This window comes from Oncorhynchus tshawytscha, linkage group LG14 (genome assembly GCF_018296145.1).
Source record: "Oncorhynchus tshawytscha isolate Ot180627B linkage group LG14, Otsh_v2.0, whole genome shotgun sequence".
NCBI lineage: Eukaryota > Metazoa > Chordata > Actinopteri > Salmoniformes > Salmonidae > Oncorhynchus > Oncorhynchus tshawytscha.
The window spans coordinates 1,393,425-1,408,892 of record NC_056442.1 but is presented as its reverse complement, the minus strand read 5'-3'; the positions used below and the strand labels follow the sequence as shown (position 1 = coordinate 1,408,892).

The window sequence follows — 15,468 nt, the reverse complement described above, 5'->3', positions numbered from 1 at the left end:
GGCCAATACACTACTTCCTGTTACGTTAGTGTAGAGGTTTGGCTAGTGTTTTAGTAGCTGTGAGACAGCTCAGGGCTAGGTTAGTAGGACATACAGTCCAGCTGTGTTTGGGTGGACATAACATGATAGGTCACGCCGTACAGAAGACACATTGTTGGCACTGTCCCCTCTCTCTGCTTTGGAGCAGAGTCTCCCATTCCCAAATGATGGGGTCAGGGCCCACTGGTAGTCTGAAACCATGTTCTCTTATCTATGTGGTTCCCAACCTTTTTCGCTTACTGTTGCACCAATTGAATTTTGCTGAGCACCCCCCCATGTGCATTTTACCAGAAGACCTAACGGTCTCATGAGTCTTATCAAGTAGCCCCTGTGGGCCAAGTCCTCCAGAGGTCCTAGTACCCCTGTGGACAGGCCAAGACCCCCAGAGGTCCTAGTACCCCTGTGGACAGGCCAAGACCTCCAGAGGTCCTAGTACCCATGTGGACAGGCCAAGACCCCCAGAGGTTCTAGTACCCCTGTGGACAGGCCAAGACCCCCAGAGGTCCTAGTACCCCTGTGGTCCTAGTACCCCTGTGGACAGGCCAAGACCTCCAGAGATCCTAGTACCCATGTGGACAGGCCAAGACCCTCAGAGGTTCTAGTACCCCTGTGGAAAGGCCAAGACCCCCAGAGGTTCTAGTACCCCTGTGGACAGGCCAAGACCCCAGAGGTCCTAGTTGGTTGGGAACCACTGTCTTAACTCATAGCTTAGGAATGGGTTGCGGTTTGAAACATGTTTTTTGAATTTGTTGGTGGGTCACATGAGAATTCACAGGGCTTAAAGTTGTGGGCCACAAAGCCAACATAGGAGAGAGGCCCCAAGACGTGACCGCCTTTTGGGGGCCGTGCACAGCTACTGTCTCCAAGCCTTTCAGCTTCATCTCCAGCTCTGTCAAACCCCCGGACCACAACATAACACAATCCAGACCAACCACCTACACATCGACAACCATAACAAACACCGAAGGGTCACTACAGTTCCTCTGTCTATAGCAGCAGAACAACACAGCCCTCACCCCCAAAACATGAACGGGCAGGAACGAGTCACTACGACCGAAACCAGAGCGAGCGCCTTTGCGGTTTCAACAACATAGATCAATGGATAGACAGTCGGTTGGTTTGTGTTTAAAGGCAAAGGAAAACATATTAATCCAAGTTATAACTATGCGGGTATAGGATGGCGATTAGCCCCTGTCTGCCTGTCAGGACTGTAGCTAGAGGGTATCTACTGGGTTATGTCTGTGGAATGTTCAGATGTTGTGTTCTGGTACATCTCTCTTAAACTGAGGGACATGCAGCAGCTCTTCATTGTTTTTCTATTTCCGTTCGAAGTTAGAGGAATGTTGCAGAGATGTTACAGCAATGTTGTGAAATGAGAGCGAGGTAACGTTGTTGTGAAATGAGGAGAGAATGTAAATGAAAGCCGTAGTCTCGGGACACTGTGTGTATACATCAAGATAGAAGTAATGCTGAAGATTAGCATAAGCACTCCCCAAGTCTTCCTGATCACAGAAAGCCTCGTATGACATGTTTACAGTACAAGGTCAACACCGAGTCAGCTAAAGAAAGCATGGCCATCGGCCTTAGTCCACAGTCATGTTTGCATTAAGGCTATTTGCTTCTCCGTGGTTTATGGTCTGAGACGATGAGCGTGCCAACACAACATTGTGTTTCATTTATTTTCATCTAGCGGTCATTTCAGCGGATTAAGCTAACATAAATGTTTTGCCTTAGCTAATCCAACACAGGGATAAGGGCAGTAACAGAATTAAAGGGATAAAGTCTGTCCAAGGGACTGTAATTGTTGATGAAATCCACCGTGCTCAAATACTCAGTTCTTTCCAAGATCTATGATTAGAATCTGTTTGGCTCCGGTTAGCTAAAGGACTCTACTGATTTCAGCATCTCTCTTTTAAACAGTCTATCTTTATCTCCTTATTTTTTCTCTCTCCATTTGTCTTTCTCTCTCTCTTCTTCTCTCCTTCTCACTCTCACCCTTGTATCTCTCTCTTCTGCTCTCTCTCTCTCTCTCTCTCTATTTCTCTCTTTTGTTCTCTCTATTTCTATTTTTTGCTCTCTCTTTTGCTCTCTCTCTCTATTTCTCTCTCTCTCTCTCTCTCTCTCTCTCTCTCTTTCTCTCTCTTTTCTCTCTCTCTATTTCTCTTTTTTGCTCTCTCTTTTGCTCTCTCTCTCTTTTTCTCTCTCTCTCTATTTCTCTCTCTTCTTTCTTTCTTTCTATCTCTCTCTCTCTCTCTCTCTCTCTCTCTCTCTATTTCTCTCTTTCTCTCTTTTTCTCTCTCTCTTTTTCTCTCTCTCTCTTTCTCTCTCTCTCTCTTTCTCTCTTTCTTTCTTTCTCTCTCTCTCTCTCTCTCTATTTCTCTCTTTCTCTATTTCTCTCTTTTGTTCTCTCTATTTCTATTTTTTGCTCTCTTTTGCTCTCTCTCTCTTTTGCTCTCTCTCTCTATTTCTCTCTTTCTTTCTTTCTTTCTTTCTATCTCTCTCTCTCTCTCTCTCTCTCTATTTCTCTCTTTCTCTCTTTTTTGCTCTCTCTTTTGCTCTCTCTCTCTTTTGCTCTCTCTCTCTATTTCTCTCTTTCTTTCTTTCTCTCTCTCTCTCTCTCTCTATTTCTCTCTTTCTCTCTTTTTTGCTCTCTCTCTATATATATTTCTCTCTTTTTCTCTCTTTTGCTCTCTCTATCTCTCTCTCTCTCCCTCTCTCCCTCTCACTATTCTTGTCTCTCTCTCTCACACACACTGTTTCTCTCTCTTACTTTCTCTCTCTTCCCTCTTACTGTGATATAGTATGGCTATTTTCTTCAGGAACAAAGTCATCTCAGCGATTCAATGTTACCCATTAACCTAACATTACCAGCCAGCCAACCTTCGCCTGTGAGTCTCTCACTGCAGCCTCTACAGGATACATAGTTCAGTTCGGCAAGCAGGCAACTTGCTGTAAAGATAACGACTATGCAGAGCACTGCTCTAAGCTCAGTTTTAAATTGTCCCTTCTAATTGTTAAGGTTATGATCATGAGGACGGTACGCTGATCCCAGATCTGTGTCTTCAAAGTGTTCTCCTATGGGGACAGCCGAAGACACCTTATTGATTCTAGATATCGGCTGTTTTCTAAGAGTGTATGCAGAGGTCCTACACATGGATCATTAGTCCCAACCTGTAATTAGGACTATGAACACATTGTGAGTTTGTCTTCACAAACAAACCCTTGAATTCCTCCATAGAACATACAGTGCCTTGCGAAAGTATTCGGCCCCCTTGAACTTTGCGACCTTTTGCCACATTTCAGGCTTCAAACGTAAAGATATAAAACTGTATTTTTTTGTGAAGAATCAACAACAAGTGGGACACAATCATGAAGTGGAACGACATTTATTGGATATTTCAAACTTTTTTAACAAATCAAAAACTGAAAAATTGGGCGTGCAAAATTATTCAGCCCCTTTACTTTCAGTGCAGCAAACTCTCTCCAGAAGTTCAGTGAGGATCTCTGAATGATCCAATGTTGACCTAAATGACTAATGATGATAAATACAATCCACCTGTGTGTAATCAAGTCTCCGTATAAATGCACCTGCACTGTGATAGTCTCAGAGGTCCGTTAAAAGCGCAGAGATCATCATGAAGAACAAGGAACACACCAGGCAGGTCCGAGATACTGTTGTGAAGAAGTTTAAAGCCGGATTTGGATACAAAAAGATTTCCCAAGCTTTAAACATCCCAAGGAGCACTGTGCAAGCGATAATATTGAAATGGAAGGAGTATCAGACCACTGCAAATCTACCAAGACCTGGCCGTCCCTCTAAACTTTCAGCTCATACAAGGAGAAGACTGATCAGAGATGCAGCCAAGAGGCCCATGATCACTCTGGATGAACTGCAGAGATCTACAGCTGAGGTGGGAGACTCTGTCCATAGGACAACAATCAGTCGTATATTGCACAAATCTGGCCTTTATGGAAGAGTGGCAAGAAAAAAGCCATTTCTTAAAGATATCCATAAAAAGTGTTGTTTAAAGTTTGCCGCAAGCCACCTGGGAGACACACCAAACATGTGGAAGAAGGTGCTCTGGTCAGATGAAACCAAAATTGAACTTTTTGGCAACAATGCAAAACGTTATGTTTGGCGTAAAAGCAACACAGCTCATCACCCTGAACACACCATCCCCACTGTCAAACATGGTGGTGGCAGCATCATGGTTTGGGCCTGCTTTTCTTCAGCAGGGACAGGGAAGATGGTTAAAATTGATGGGAAGATGGTTGGAGCCAAATACAGGACCATTCTGGAAGAAAACCTGATGGAGTCTGCAAAAGACCTGAGACTGGGACGGAGATTTGTCTTCCAACAAGACAATGATCCAAAACATAAAGCAAATTCTACAATGGAATGGTTCAAAAATAAACATATCCAGGTGTTAGAATGGCCAAGTCAAAGTCCAGACCTGAATCCAATCGAGAATCTGTGGAAAGAACTGAAAACTGCTGTTCACAAATGCTCTCCATCCAACCTCACTGAGCTCGAGCTGTTTTGCAAGGAGGAATGGGAAAAAATTTCAGTCTCTCGATGTGCAAAGCTGATAGAGACATACCCCAAGCGACTTACAGCTGTAATCGCAGCAAAAGGTGGCGCTACAAAGTATTAACTTAAGGGGGCTGAATAATTTTGCACGCCCAATTTTTCAGTTTTTGATTTGTTAAAAAAGTTTGAAATATCCAATAAATGTCGTTCCACTTCATGATTGTGTCCCACTTGTTGTTGATTCTTCACAAAAAAATACAGTTTTATATCTTTATGTTTGAAGCCTGAAATGTGGCAAAAGGTCACAAAGTTCAAGGGGGCCGAATACTTTCGCAAGGCACTGTACCACTATAAGGACATGAATGATTCCAGGTTTCACTGACTGTTGTCCTTCTCTCTTTGACTCAATGCCTCATTGATCTAATTTTCTTCAGGATGTTTGAGGAATACAAAACTCTGGTTTCTGTAGTAACCCTTCGATAAATAAACAGACGGCTTCATTTGTGGTATAGTTTCTGAAGGGAGATTTGGACGAGGGAGGGGGGGTTGAACAGGGGCGACCCAATCACTCCCTGGTGACCTACCCCCATAGGGGTGGGAACCCTTGCGTGTGTCGTAACCTCTCGTTAACAGGAGGTAAGGAGGGACGGAGATGAGGGGGAGGGAGGACAGGGGGTACGGAGGTGAGGGGGAGGGAGGACAGGGGGTATGGAGGTGAAGGGGAGGGGAGGAAAGGGGGTACAGAGGTGAGGGGGAGGGAAGACAGGGGGTACGGAGGTGAGGTGAGGGGAGGGAGGTACGGAGGTGAGGGGGAGGGAAGGGGGGGGTACGGAGGTGAAGGGGGGGAGGGAGGACAGGGGGTAAGGAGGTGAGGTGAGGGGGGAGGGGGAGGGGGGGGAGGACGGAGGTGAGGGGAGGGAGGAAAGGGGGGAGGGAGGGGGGGAGGACAGGGGGTACGGAGGTGAGGTGAGGGGGAGGGAAGACAGGGGGTACGGAGGTGAGGTGGGGGGGGAGGACAGGGGGGGAGGTGAGGTGAGGGGGAGGAGGGGGGAGGGAGGGAGGAGAGGGGGGGGAGGGAGGTGAGGGGGGAGGTGAGGGGAGGGAGGACAGGGGGTACGGAGGTGAGGGGGAGGGAGGACAGGGGGTACGGAGGTGAAGGGGGGAGGGAGGACAGGGGGGGTACGGAGGTGAGGGGGAGGGAGGACAGGGGGTGTGGAGGTGGCATTAGATGGTCCAACAAGCTTGGTACTCTCATCCACTCAAACCACCACTACCACTAAGAGTGCAAGAAAAGAGGAGAGAAAGAGACAGAGGTCCCCTTCAGTTACCACCTCCGGAGTTACAAATCTGAAAACCAAAATAACCTAGCGCTCCGACGATTTCCTCCTCCGCCCGTTCCCTTCTCTTTCTCTCTCTCCTTCCTCTCTCCATGTGTTTTTCCTCTTCCACGGCATCATCACTTGTTTTCAGGAGGATGGGGGCAGGGGCTGGGTGTGTGTGTGTGTGTTTGTGTGCATGTGTGTTTGTATGTGTGTGTGAGTGAGTGAGTGAATGTGCGTCTGTGTGCGTGCGTGTACGAGTGAGTGTGTATCTGTGTGCATGCGTGTACGAGTGAGTGTGTATCTGTGTGCGTGAGTGTGTATCTGTGTGCGTGCGTGTACGAGTGAGTGTGTATCTGTGTGCGTGCGTGTACGAGTGAGTGTGTATCTGTGTATGTGCATGTCTCCATGTGTGCTACAAAACAGGAGCTTCCAGGGTGAAACAGGCACAGCTGCCTCTCTGAGAGGACTGATGTCTCCTAACAAACACAACATTTCCTTTTTGGTTCCATTTGTTTGTCTCTGCCAAAATGCCACCCCTCTGACTCTCCTCTGGAGCCCAAGGATAGTAAAACAGAAAGGATTCCATGGCTTCCTTACCTTCACCTCACACTTCTTATGGATGCCCAGCTTGCACACTGAAAGACAGCAGAAAACACAGAGTTAGTTTAAGGTCACATGTTGTACCAGATACTATTCTATTCTCTCTGACCTGAGGACTTGGCTTTTTCTCAGACGCTGTACTTGGAACTGTTCATAATAACCAAACACACACACGCACACACACACACACATGCACACGCACACGCACACACACACAGATATAAACACGCTCCTGTGAGGCTGCATTAGCCTCAGATGACTGCCATATTGGGTGGGAAAAGCCCAGCTCTTTACCTTGTTAGGAGAGCAGGGCTTTGATAGGAGAGATGGAGTTAAGAGGAGCTACAGGGGTCAGACCTGGTAACCTTCCCTGGGCTGTTAAACACCTCTGTGCTGCCCCCATGTGGCAGGATACAGTCAACATCACAGTCCCACTATTCTGCCTATAAACTGCTTATAAACATGATCAATTAGTACATTTTATTAGGTGCTACAATGTCATGCACATGTCGGTTGTTGTTTAAGATTGTACAAGAATGATTGCAGGTCATTATATTTACTTGATACATAGTTGATGGTTAGTGTATGTGCCTAAGGCTGAAAGCACACGCATGTGTCCTCTCTGAGCAGTGTGTGTGGGCAGGGGGTGACAGAGGCCATGTTGTGAAGTGATGTGGCCATGTGATGACCTTTGACCCCACACACCTGCTTCCTACCACCAGCTCAAGTGATCCCAATGTGGAGTGTGTGTCTGTGTGTGTGTCTGTGTGTGTTCCTGTGTGTGTGTGTGTGTGTGTGTGTGTGTGTGTGTGTGTGTGTGTGTGTGTGTGTGTGTGTGTGTGTGTGTGTGTGTGTGTGTGTGTGTGTGCTTGTGTGTGTGTGTGTGTGTGTGTGTGTGTGTGTGTTCCCAGGTACTCATCACCAAGCCAGGATACAGTAATCTACTGCTGACAAGGCTATAGTGAAATCCTAAGGACTGCATTGCACATTGAGCCTGACAGTGTAAAGCAAACATACAGGCTTATTATAGGAATATTAAACACACAGAATCTTTACGGCCAACAGATGGCGCTAATCAAATTGAGACACTGGGCAGAAATGCTTTGCTATATTGCAGCAGTATATTTAATGGGGGGGTTGACTGTTAATCTAGTTCTATTGTATATGCAGAAAACGTAAACATTCATCCTTACTTGTCTCGTGTGTGTATGTATGTGTACGTGCGAGTGCATGTGTGCGCATGTCTCTCTGTCTCTGGCCACATGCCACCCTGCGTCAGTGGAGGATGGCTCCCATTGTGAGGGGCCATAGCAACACTTCCTGGCAACCACAGACGGCGACAGGAAGAGGCTGCAGAATGCTCCGAGGATCATGTGACTCTAGCCTTTTGTTTGGAAACACTGGCAGCTCTGACAGCTCAGAAAGATCCAGAGGATGTTACCAGCAAAGATCATAATATACAATATTTGTCGCAGCATAATTTCCTAATTTCTCTCTTTCGCTCTCTCTCGTTCTCTCTCTCTCATCCCCTCTCCCCCTCTCTACACCAACCAATCTCTCCCTCTTTCTTTCTCCCTCTCTTATCTGGGCTAATGCAGCAGCAGCAGCAGGCTAATTTTAACAGCAAAGCCTCTGCCAAAGCCCTCAAACTGAGCCCAGACCAGACTCCCCCCAGACTGCTTCTGGGCTTACTGGACGGAGGTTTGTCAATTGCTCTCTGTGTGAAGAGGTAGCTTTTCATAACAGAGAGAGAGAGAAACAGAGAGGGGGAGGATAGAGAGAGCGAGAGGGAGAGAGAGAAGGAGGGGAGGATAGAGGGAGAGAGAGGGAAAGATATAAGGAGGGAGGATAGAGGGAGAGAGAAATTGACAAAAGGAGAAACGAATAGAGGTATGGGGGGAGCACCAATGGCTCGTGGTCAAGAACATGGCAGAGAGGGAGAGAGAGACAGAAGCTGTCCATTGTGCTGAATCGTGTCCCTGTGAAAATTAAAACTTTCCCATCCATCCACTCACCTTTACAGATGAGCCCATCCTTGGTGATGGCCTGCTGACATACATCACAGCTCTTGACTTTCTTGAAGGGCTTAAGCTTGAAATTGTGTGTGTGGACACTCTCCAACTCCTCAGGCTGAGGGGAGATATAGAGAGGAAGAGGTTAGGGAGGAGAAGACCTGGATAAGATCAACAAATCATATTTTGAAATTAGCAAGTGAATAGTGCCTCTATCGACAGCCTTCAGTGTTTCTGTAATGAATATAATCAATACACAGGCTTGTGTGTTGAAGGAAACAAAAGAGGAGATGGCGGTTGCTACTGGTTGGACACACACACACACGCTACACACTACATGACCCGCACAAACACAAACACACACGTAGCGTGAAGCAGTGTATGGGAGTGTCATAGTTAGTAGTAGCAGCAGTAGCAGCCCAGCCCATTCTCCAGCACAGGATGTTTCCTCTTTGAAGTTGTCTTATTCAATGATTCATTCATGTGGAAGAGAGGAGGAACAGGCCTCACAGCAGCCACAGGGCCCAGAATCTCTAGAAACCAACCGTGTGTGTGTGTTTGTGTACGTGCGTGCATCCATGCATGTGTGTGTGTACCTGTTTGTGTGTGTGTGTGTGTGTGTGTTTGTGTACGTGCGTGCATCCATGAGTGTGTCTATGTGTGTATCTGTTTGTGTGTGTGTGTGTGTATCTGTTGTGTGTGTGTGTGTGTGTGTGTGTGTATCTGTTTGTGTGTGTGTGTGTGTATCTGTGTCTGTGTGTGTGTGGGGGGGTACTGTAAATAGATGAGCAGGCAGCCTTGCATCAGTGCAGCCTGAGGAGAGATAAGCTCTAGAAACGCTACAACAAAACTCTATTTAGCCTCCAAACGACTGAGCGGGAAATGTCTGCTTTACCCCCAATGACACGACACAGAATACAGTACAAGAGAATGCAGTCCGGAAACTACTGGGTTGGGTCTGGTTTAGGTCTGTGACGATACTTTTTCGGGATATTTTTTCTATTGGCCAAAAATTAAAACACGAAGCAGAACCAACTCTTTGGTCATTTAAAAACCTGCTGTATGTAAAACATTGTGCGCTGTCGCTAGGAAAATAAATATGACTCTTGATGACAATATGATATTTGTTTCCAACATTAGCGCTGATTTTCTAAAGAAGTTAAATCCGCTTCGTGTTTCCTTGCCCCCCACACACACACACACACACACACACACACACACACACACAGGTATCGTCCCGGCCCTAGCTTGGTTCTGATGAAAGACATAATAGCCTCACCGTCTGTGAGCTTTGAGTCTGGAGTAGCAGCCCCCCCCTCTCTCTGTCTCTCTCCATGTGCCACAGCCAATTTGTCTCTGAGCTTTTATAAAAGTGTGTTTCTCAGCGTTTTGCTCCTCTATCTCCCTACATCTTAATGGCTTTTGTCACCCAGTGACAAGCCTGCTAAGCTCCAGAGGGGATGACGACTGACCTTGACTGCCGAGAGAGGAACGCTAACAGCTAGCTAGCTGCTACAAAGCTAAAAGCTAGCCACTGAAAGCATAGGGCCGCAGAGAGGGAAGCTAACGGCTAGCTAGCTGCTAGAAGGCTAAAAGCTAGCCACTGACTGCATAGAGACGCAGAGAGGGAAGCTAACAGCTAGCTAGCTGCTGCAAAGCTAACAGCTAGCCACTGACAGCATAGAGCCGCAGAGAGGGAAGCTAACGGCTAGCTAGCTGCTACAAAGCTAACAGCTAGCCGCTAAGGGAATCATTGCTTAATTGTAATGCTAATAGACCAAGGTATTGGCTGAGACTAACTCTGGCAGTGACCATTGGCACTGCAGAACTGTGAGTCACATTAACACATAACCACAGTGACTCAAGCTAATGACATGGAACCCGACGAAACACACACACACACGCACTCGCGCACAGACACGCATGCACACACACACAAATACACACACACACACACACACACACACACACTGCCACTCTAACAAACAGACCTTTCTTCCCCAGATCTGTTGATGGAGTGGACTCGGTCTTGTGTTATTGTAATGCTGTTACACCTATCCAAACTAACAGTACACCAGTCCCCCTTTTCAGCCACACAGTCTCCCCCTGCTCCACCAGCAAAAACTGAAAGGTCGCTGGTTTGAATCCCTGAGCCGCCAAGGTGGAACCATCTGCCGTTTTACCTTTAACCCCCAACAACAACTGCTCCCTCGGTAACGACGACGTGGATGTTGATTAAGGCAGCCCCCTGCACCTCTCGGATTCAGAGGAGTTGGGTTAAATGCGGAAGACACATTTGAGTTGAACGCATTCAGTTGACTAGGTGTCCCCCTTTCCCAGACAGACCTCTTCAGCCATGCAGTCTCCACCTGCTCCATCTAGCTGAGGGTGGAGGTTTTATAGAAACATGCAGGATTGGGTGGGTGGTGAGGACAACGTTTGCTAAAGTGGATAGACCCAGTTTATTTTTCTGTTCCAAAGACTAACTGGTCACCTTGGAGCTGAGTTCAGTTTATGTCTGTCAGTCTGTCTGAAACCATGTTTTGCTTGGTAAGTTGACCGATGGGCTTTTCTGTCTATAACTATTTTGAGGACAACGTTTTAAAAGTAGACCTCTCCCTACTTTCCTTGTTCAGTACTTTTTGCAGATTTGACCCACCAGGGTAGGAGAACAAGGCTAGAAGGGAGGCAAAGCAACCTGTTCTGGAATGAAACTCTGTCCAACCGCACATCTGGGGCTGTCTAGGATACTGGCAGCTGTCTGGGTCTGTCTGGGATACTGGCAGCTGCTCGCTGGCCATTAAGTCTTTAACAGTCATGGATCACCTCAGTGTGACTTTAAAGCCCTTATGTTAAAGAGGACCTGGCTGAAAACCGCTGGCTCCACCAATCACACACAACCAGCTGTGTCACAGCCAGGTGCCATGGCTACCTTGCTGCCACGGCAACTAGGGTCGCCGCGTCCCGTCAAGCCCTGAGATGATGGATGGGCCCACTACATCAAACGCACATATAAACACACACAGGTACAAACACACACAGTGACACTCACACACAGGTACGAGCACACACACACTTCTACTGGCACACACATCAAGCGTCTTCATGACAGGAGTCGAAATGAGGGCTTGTACTGCTGCCAGAGAGCATCTGTGAGTTGTACCTTCAGAGAGAGAGAGGGGGGAGAGAGAGAGGGGGGATGATGAAAAAGAGAGAGAGAGAGAGAGAGAGACAGGGGGGATGAGAAAATGGCCTGGCAGTAACCCTCTAGGCCCCTGACAGTTGGCAGCACCTGGTTCATGAGAAGAGAAGATAGAGAAGAGAAAGGAGAGAAGAGAAAGAGGAGTGAAGGGAGAGAGGAACGAGAAGAGAAAGAGGAGAGAGGAGCGAGAGGAACGAGAAGAGAAAGAGGAGAGAATGGAACGAGAAGAGAAAGAGGAGAGAGAAGAGAGAGGAACGAGAAGAGAAAGAGGAGAGAATGGAACGAGAAGAGAAAGAGGAGAGAGGAGAGAGAGGAACGAGAAGAGAAAGAGGAGAGATGAGAGAGAGGAACGAGAAGAGAAAGAGGAGAGATGAGAGAGAGGAACGAGAAGAGAAAGAGGAGAGATGAGAGAGAGGAACGAGAAGAGAAAGAGGAGAGAGGAGAGAGAGGAACGAGAAGAGAAAGAGGAGAGATGAGAGAGAGGAACGAGAAGAGAAAGAGGAGAGAGGAGAGAATGGAACGAGAAGAGAAAGAGGAGAGAGGAGAGAGAGGAACGAGAAGAGAAAGAGGAGAGAGGAGAGAATGGAACGAGAAGAGAAAGAGGAGAGAGGAGAGAGAGGAATGAGAAGAGAAAGAGGAGAGAGAGGAACGAGAAGAGAAAGAGGAGAGAGAGGAACGAGAAGTGAAATAGGAGAGAGGAGAGAGGAGAGAGAGGAGAGAGGAACGAGAGGAGAGAGGAGGAGGGAGGGGAGAGAAGTGAGAGAGGAGAGAGAGGGACAAGATGAGAGAGAGGAGAGAGAGAGAGAGAGATGAGAGAGATGAAAGATGAAAGAGAGGAGACAGGAGAAAGATGAGAAAGAGAGGAGAGAGATGAGAGAGAGGAAAGAGAGGAAAGAGAGGAGAGAGATGAGAGACAGGAGAGAGATGAGAGAGAGGAGAGAGGAGAGAGATGTGAGAGGAAAGAGGGGAGAGAGAGAGACGAGAGAGAGGCAGAGGAGGGAGATGAGAGAGAGAGGAGAGGAGAGAGAGGAGAGAGAGGGACAATGTGAGAGAGAGGAGAGAAGAGAGGAGAGAGAGGAGAGAGGGAGAGAGAGAGAGAGAGGAGAGAGAGAAGAGAAGAGAAGAGAAGAGAAGAGAAGAGAAGAGAAGAGAAGAGAAGAGAAGAGAAGAGAAGAGAAGAGAAGAGAAGAGAAGAGAAGAGAAGAGAGAGGAAATAGAGGAGAGAGGAAATAGAGGAGAGAGGAAATAGAGGAGAGAAAGAAGAGAGAGAGGAGAGAGAGAATAGAGGAGAGAGGAAATAGAGGAGAGAGAGATGAGAGGAGAGAGAGGAAAGAGCCATGCACAATGTAGAGTAGACACACTAGTAGACACACTAGGCACATCAAGACACGGACACTGTAGTGTTCAACTCTGGAGAGAGTACACTGATCTCTCTGCCACATACGTACTCTAGCAGTATCAAAACAAGTATCACAATTATGGCCATCAATGTAAATAACACCACACAACATAAAACAACACAACACAACGTAACATAATATAACACAACACAACATATCACAATGCTAACAGTGTTTATGAAGTGTAATAGATGCATGTCACTGGTGGTATTGATGACCTAGTCTCTGTGGATGGATGTCACAACACAAGCCCCACATCACAGCAGAGGAGCTGACATTCCCTTATACTGCCAGAGACAGAGAGAGAGAGAGAGAGAGAGAGAGAGTGTGTATGAGTGTGTGTATGAGTGTGTGTGTTTGCTTAGACAGCAGGTCCAGTAAATCACAACCCATGTTCTTCCTCCCCAGTTGCACTTAGCTAATAAAAAGTATCACTGCGGTACTGCGACCGTGACCCCACTTAGAGCCAGAATGGAGGAGAGGAGGGAGGGAACCATTCTGAAAGGCACTGCTCTGTCCTCCACTGTGAGAGGAGGAACAGGCATGGGGCCAGCACGCACGCACACACACTCACACACACACATACACTAATGTCAGTGTCAGCTATTAGGCAGGCCTACATGCCAGAAAAAGAAGACAGAAAAAGAAGACAGGCCTCTTTAGTTCATCACAAACATACTGCTGTCTAAGCGAACACACACACACAAGCAAGTACACACACAGGCACGGAGGCACATATACACACACACACACACACATATGCAAACACGTATGCATGCACACACACAGATGCACACACTGTGGTTGAAATCGTAAAGGTGTTAACAGTTCATAAACACATTGAGACCACAGAAAGCCTCCCTCAGCCCTGTTTATGGAGTAAGAGTCTCTAATGGCCCATCACTGGGAAGCATTCAGTAAACCTAAAGAGAGAGAAGAGGTCCTTCTAAAGACACATTCCAGCTCCAACTCCCAGTATGGGTGAGGGTCAGAGGGGGACACAGGGGTGAGGTTTGAGGGGAGTATGGGTGTGGGTGTGGGTCAGAGGGGGACACAGGGGTGAGGTTTGGGGAGAGTATGGGTGTTGGTCAGAGGGGGATACAGGGGTGAGGTTTGGGGGAGTATGGGTGTGGGGCAGAGGGGGACACTGGGGTAAGGTTTGGGCGGAGTATGGGTGAGGGTTATAGGGGGATACAGGGGTGAGGCTTCGGGGGATAGTAGAACTATAAAGGGAAGAAGATGGTTCAAGTTTGGGAGAGGAAGAAAGGCAGTCAGTCCAGGGGACCACACTCCATTTCCTCTCTTCCCGGGGATAGGAATGCAACCCTTCCCTCTCTCTCTCTCTCTCTCTCTCTCTCTCTCTCTCTCTCTCTCTCTCCCTCTCCCTCCCTCCACATGAGAAGATGCCTGCTTTTCATTTGACATGGAATTGCACCTAAGGTTTTCAACTCACTGAGCATCGAGCGTCCCAGTCTTCAGTCGTGACTGGTCAAAGGTCAAACTGTTGTGGAACAACGAGAGTATTCGAGATTGAATAGATTTCTGTTCAAACCATAACGGGTTAAACAGATCTTTCACCACCTACAAAGTATTGACTTGACCCTTGGCTGAGAGGTCAGGGAAGTGGGGAGATCAATGGCCTTTTCTGCATCCAAAATGGCACCCTATTCCCTATGTAGTGCACTACTTTTGAGCAGAGCCTATGGTCAAAGGTAGTGCACTACATAGGGAATATGGTTGAATGGTGGGAACCCGGTTGCCAAGATTTATCAGGTTTTACCGCCCAAAACCACTCCCTTTTCCCAGGATAAATAACTGTAAGAAACCAGTAAATTCTAATAAATGAATCAAATCAAATCAAATCAAATTTTATTTGTCACATACACATGGTTAGCAGATGTTAATGCGAGTGTAGCGAAATGCTTGTGCTTCTAGTTCCGACAATGCAGTAATAACGAACAAGTAATCTAACTAACAATTCAAAAAAAAAAAAAAAAACTACTGTCTTGTACACAGTGTAAGGGGATAAAGAATATGTACATAAGGATATATGAATGAGTGATGGTACAGAGCAGCATAGGCAAGATACGGTAGATGATATCGAGTACAGTATATACATATGAGATGAGTATGTAAACCAAGTGGCATAGTTAAAGTGGCTAGTGATACATGTATTACATAAGGATGCAGTCGATGATATAGAGTACAGTATCTACGTATGCATATGAGATGAATAATGTAGGGTAAGTAACATTATATAAGGTAGCATTGTTTAAAGTGGCTAGTGATATATTTACATCATTTCCCATCAATTCCCATTATTAAAGTGGCTGGAGTAGAGTCAGTGTCATTGACAGTGTGT

At 46.9% G+C, this 15,468-nt stretch overlaps 1 protein-coding gene across 3 annotated transcripts in view; it reads right to left on the bottom strand.

Annotated features, from left to right (window-relative positions):
- Positions 1 to 15,468, bottom strand: part of LOC112235956 (tensin) — a 209,470-nt gene that overhangs the window by 104,084 nt on the left and 89,918 nt on the right. For all 3 annotated transcript variants that reach the window (XM_042296717.1, XM_042296720.1, XM_042296716.1), the window contains exons 2-3: positions 8,508 to 8,622; positions 6,490 to 6,527 (exon numbers count right to left, since the gene is read on the bottom strand). In XM_042296717.1, the coding sequence (XP_042152651.1) occupies positions 6,490 to 6,527; positions 8,508 to 8,622 (153 nt within the window). The remainder of the gene's footprint in view (positions 1 to 6,489; positions 6,528 to 8,507; positions 8,623 to 15,468) is intronic.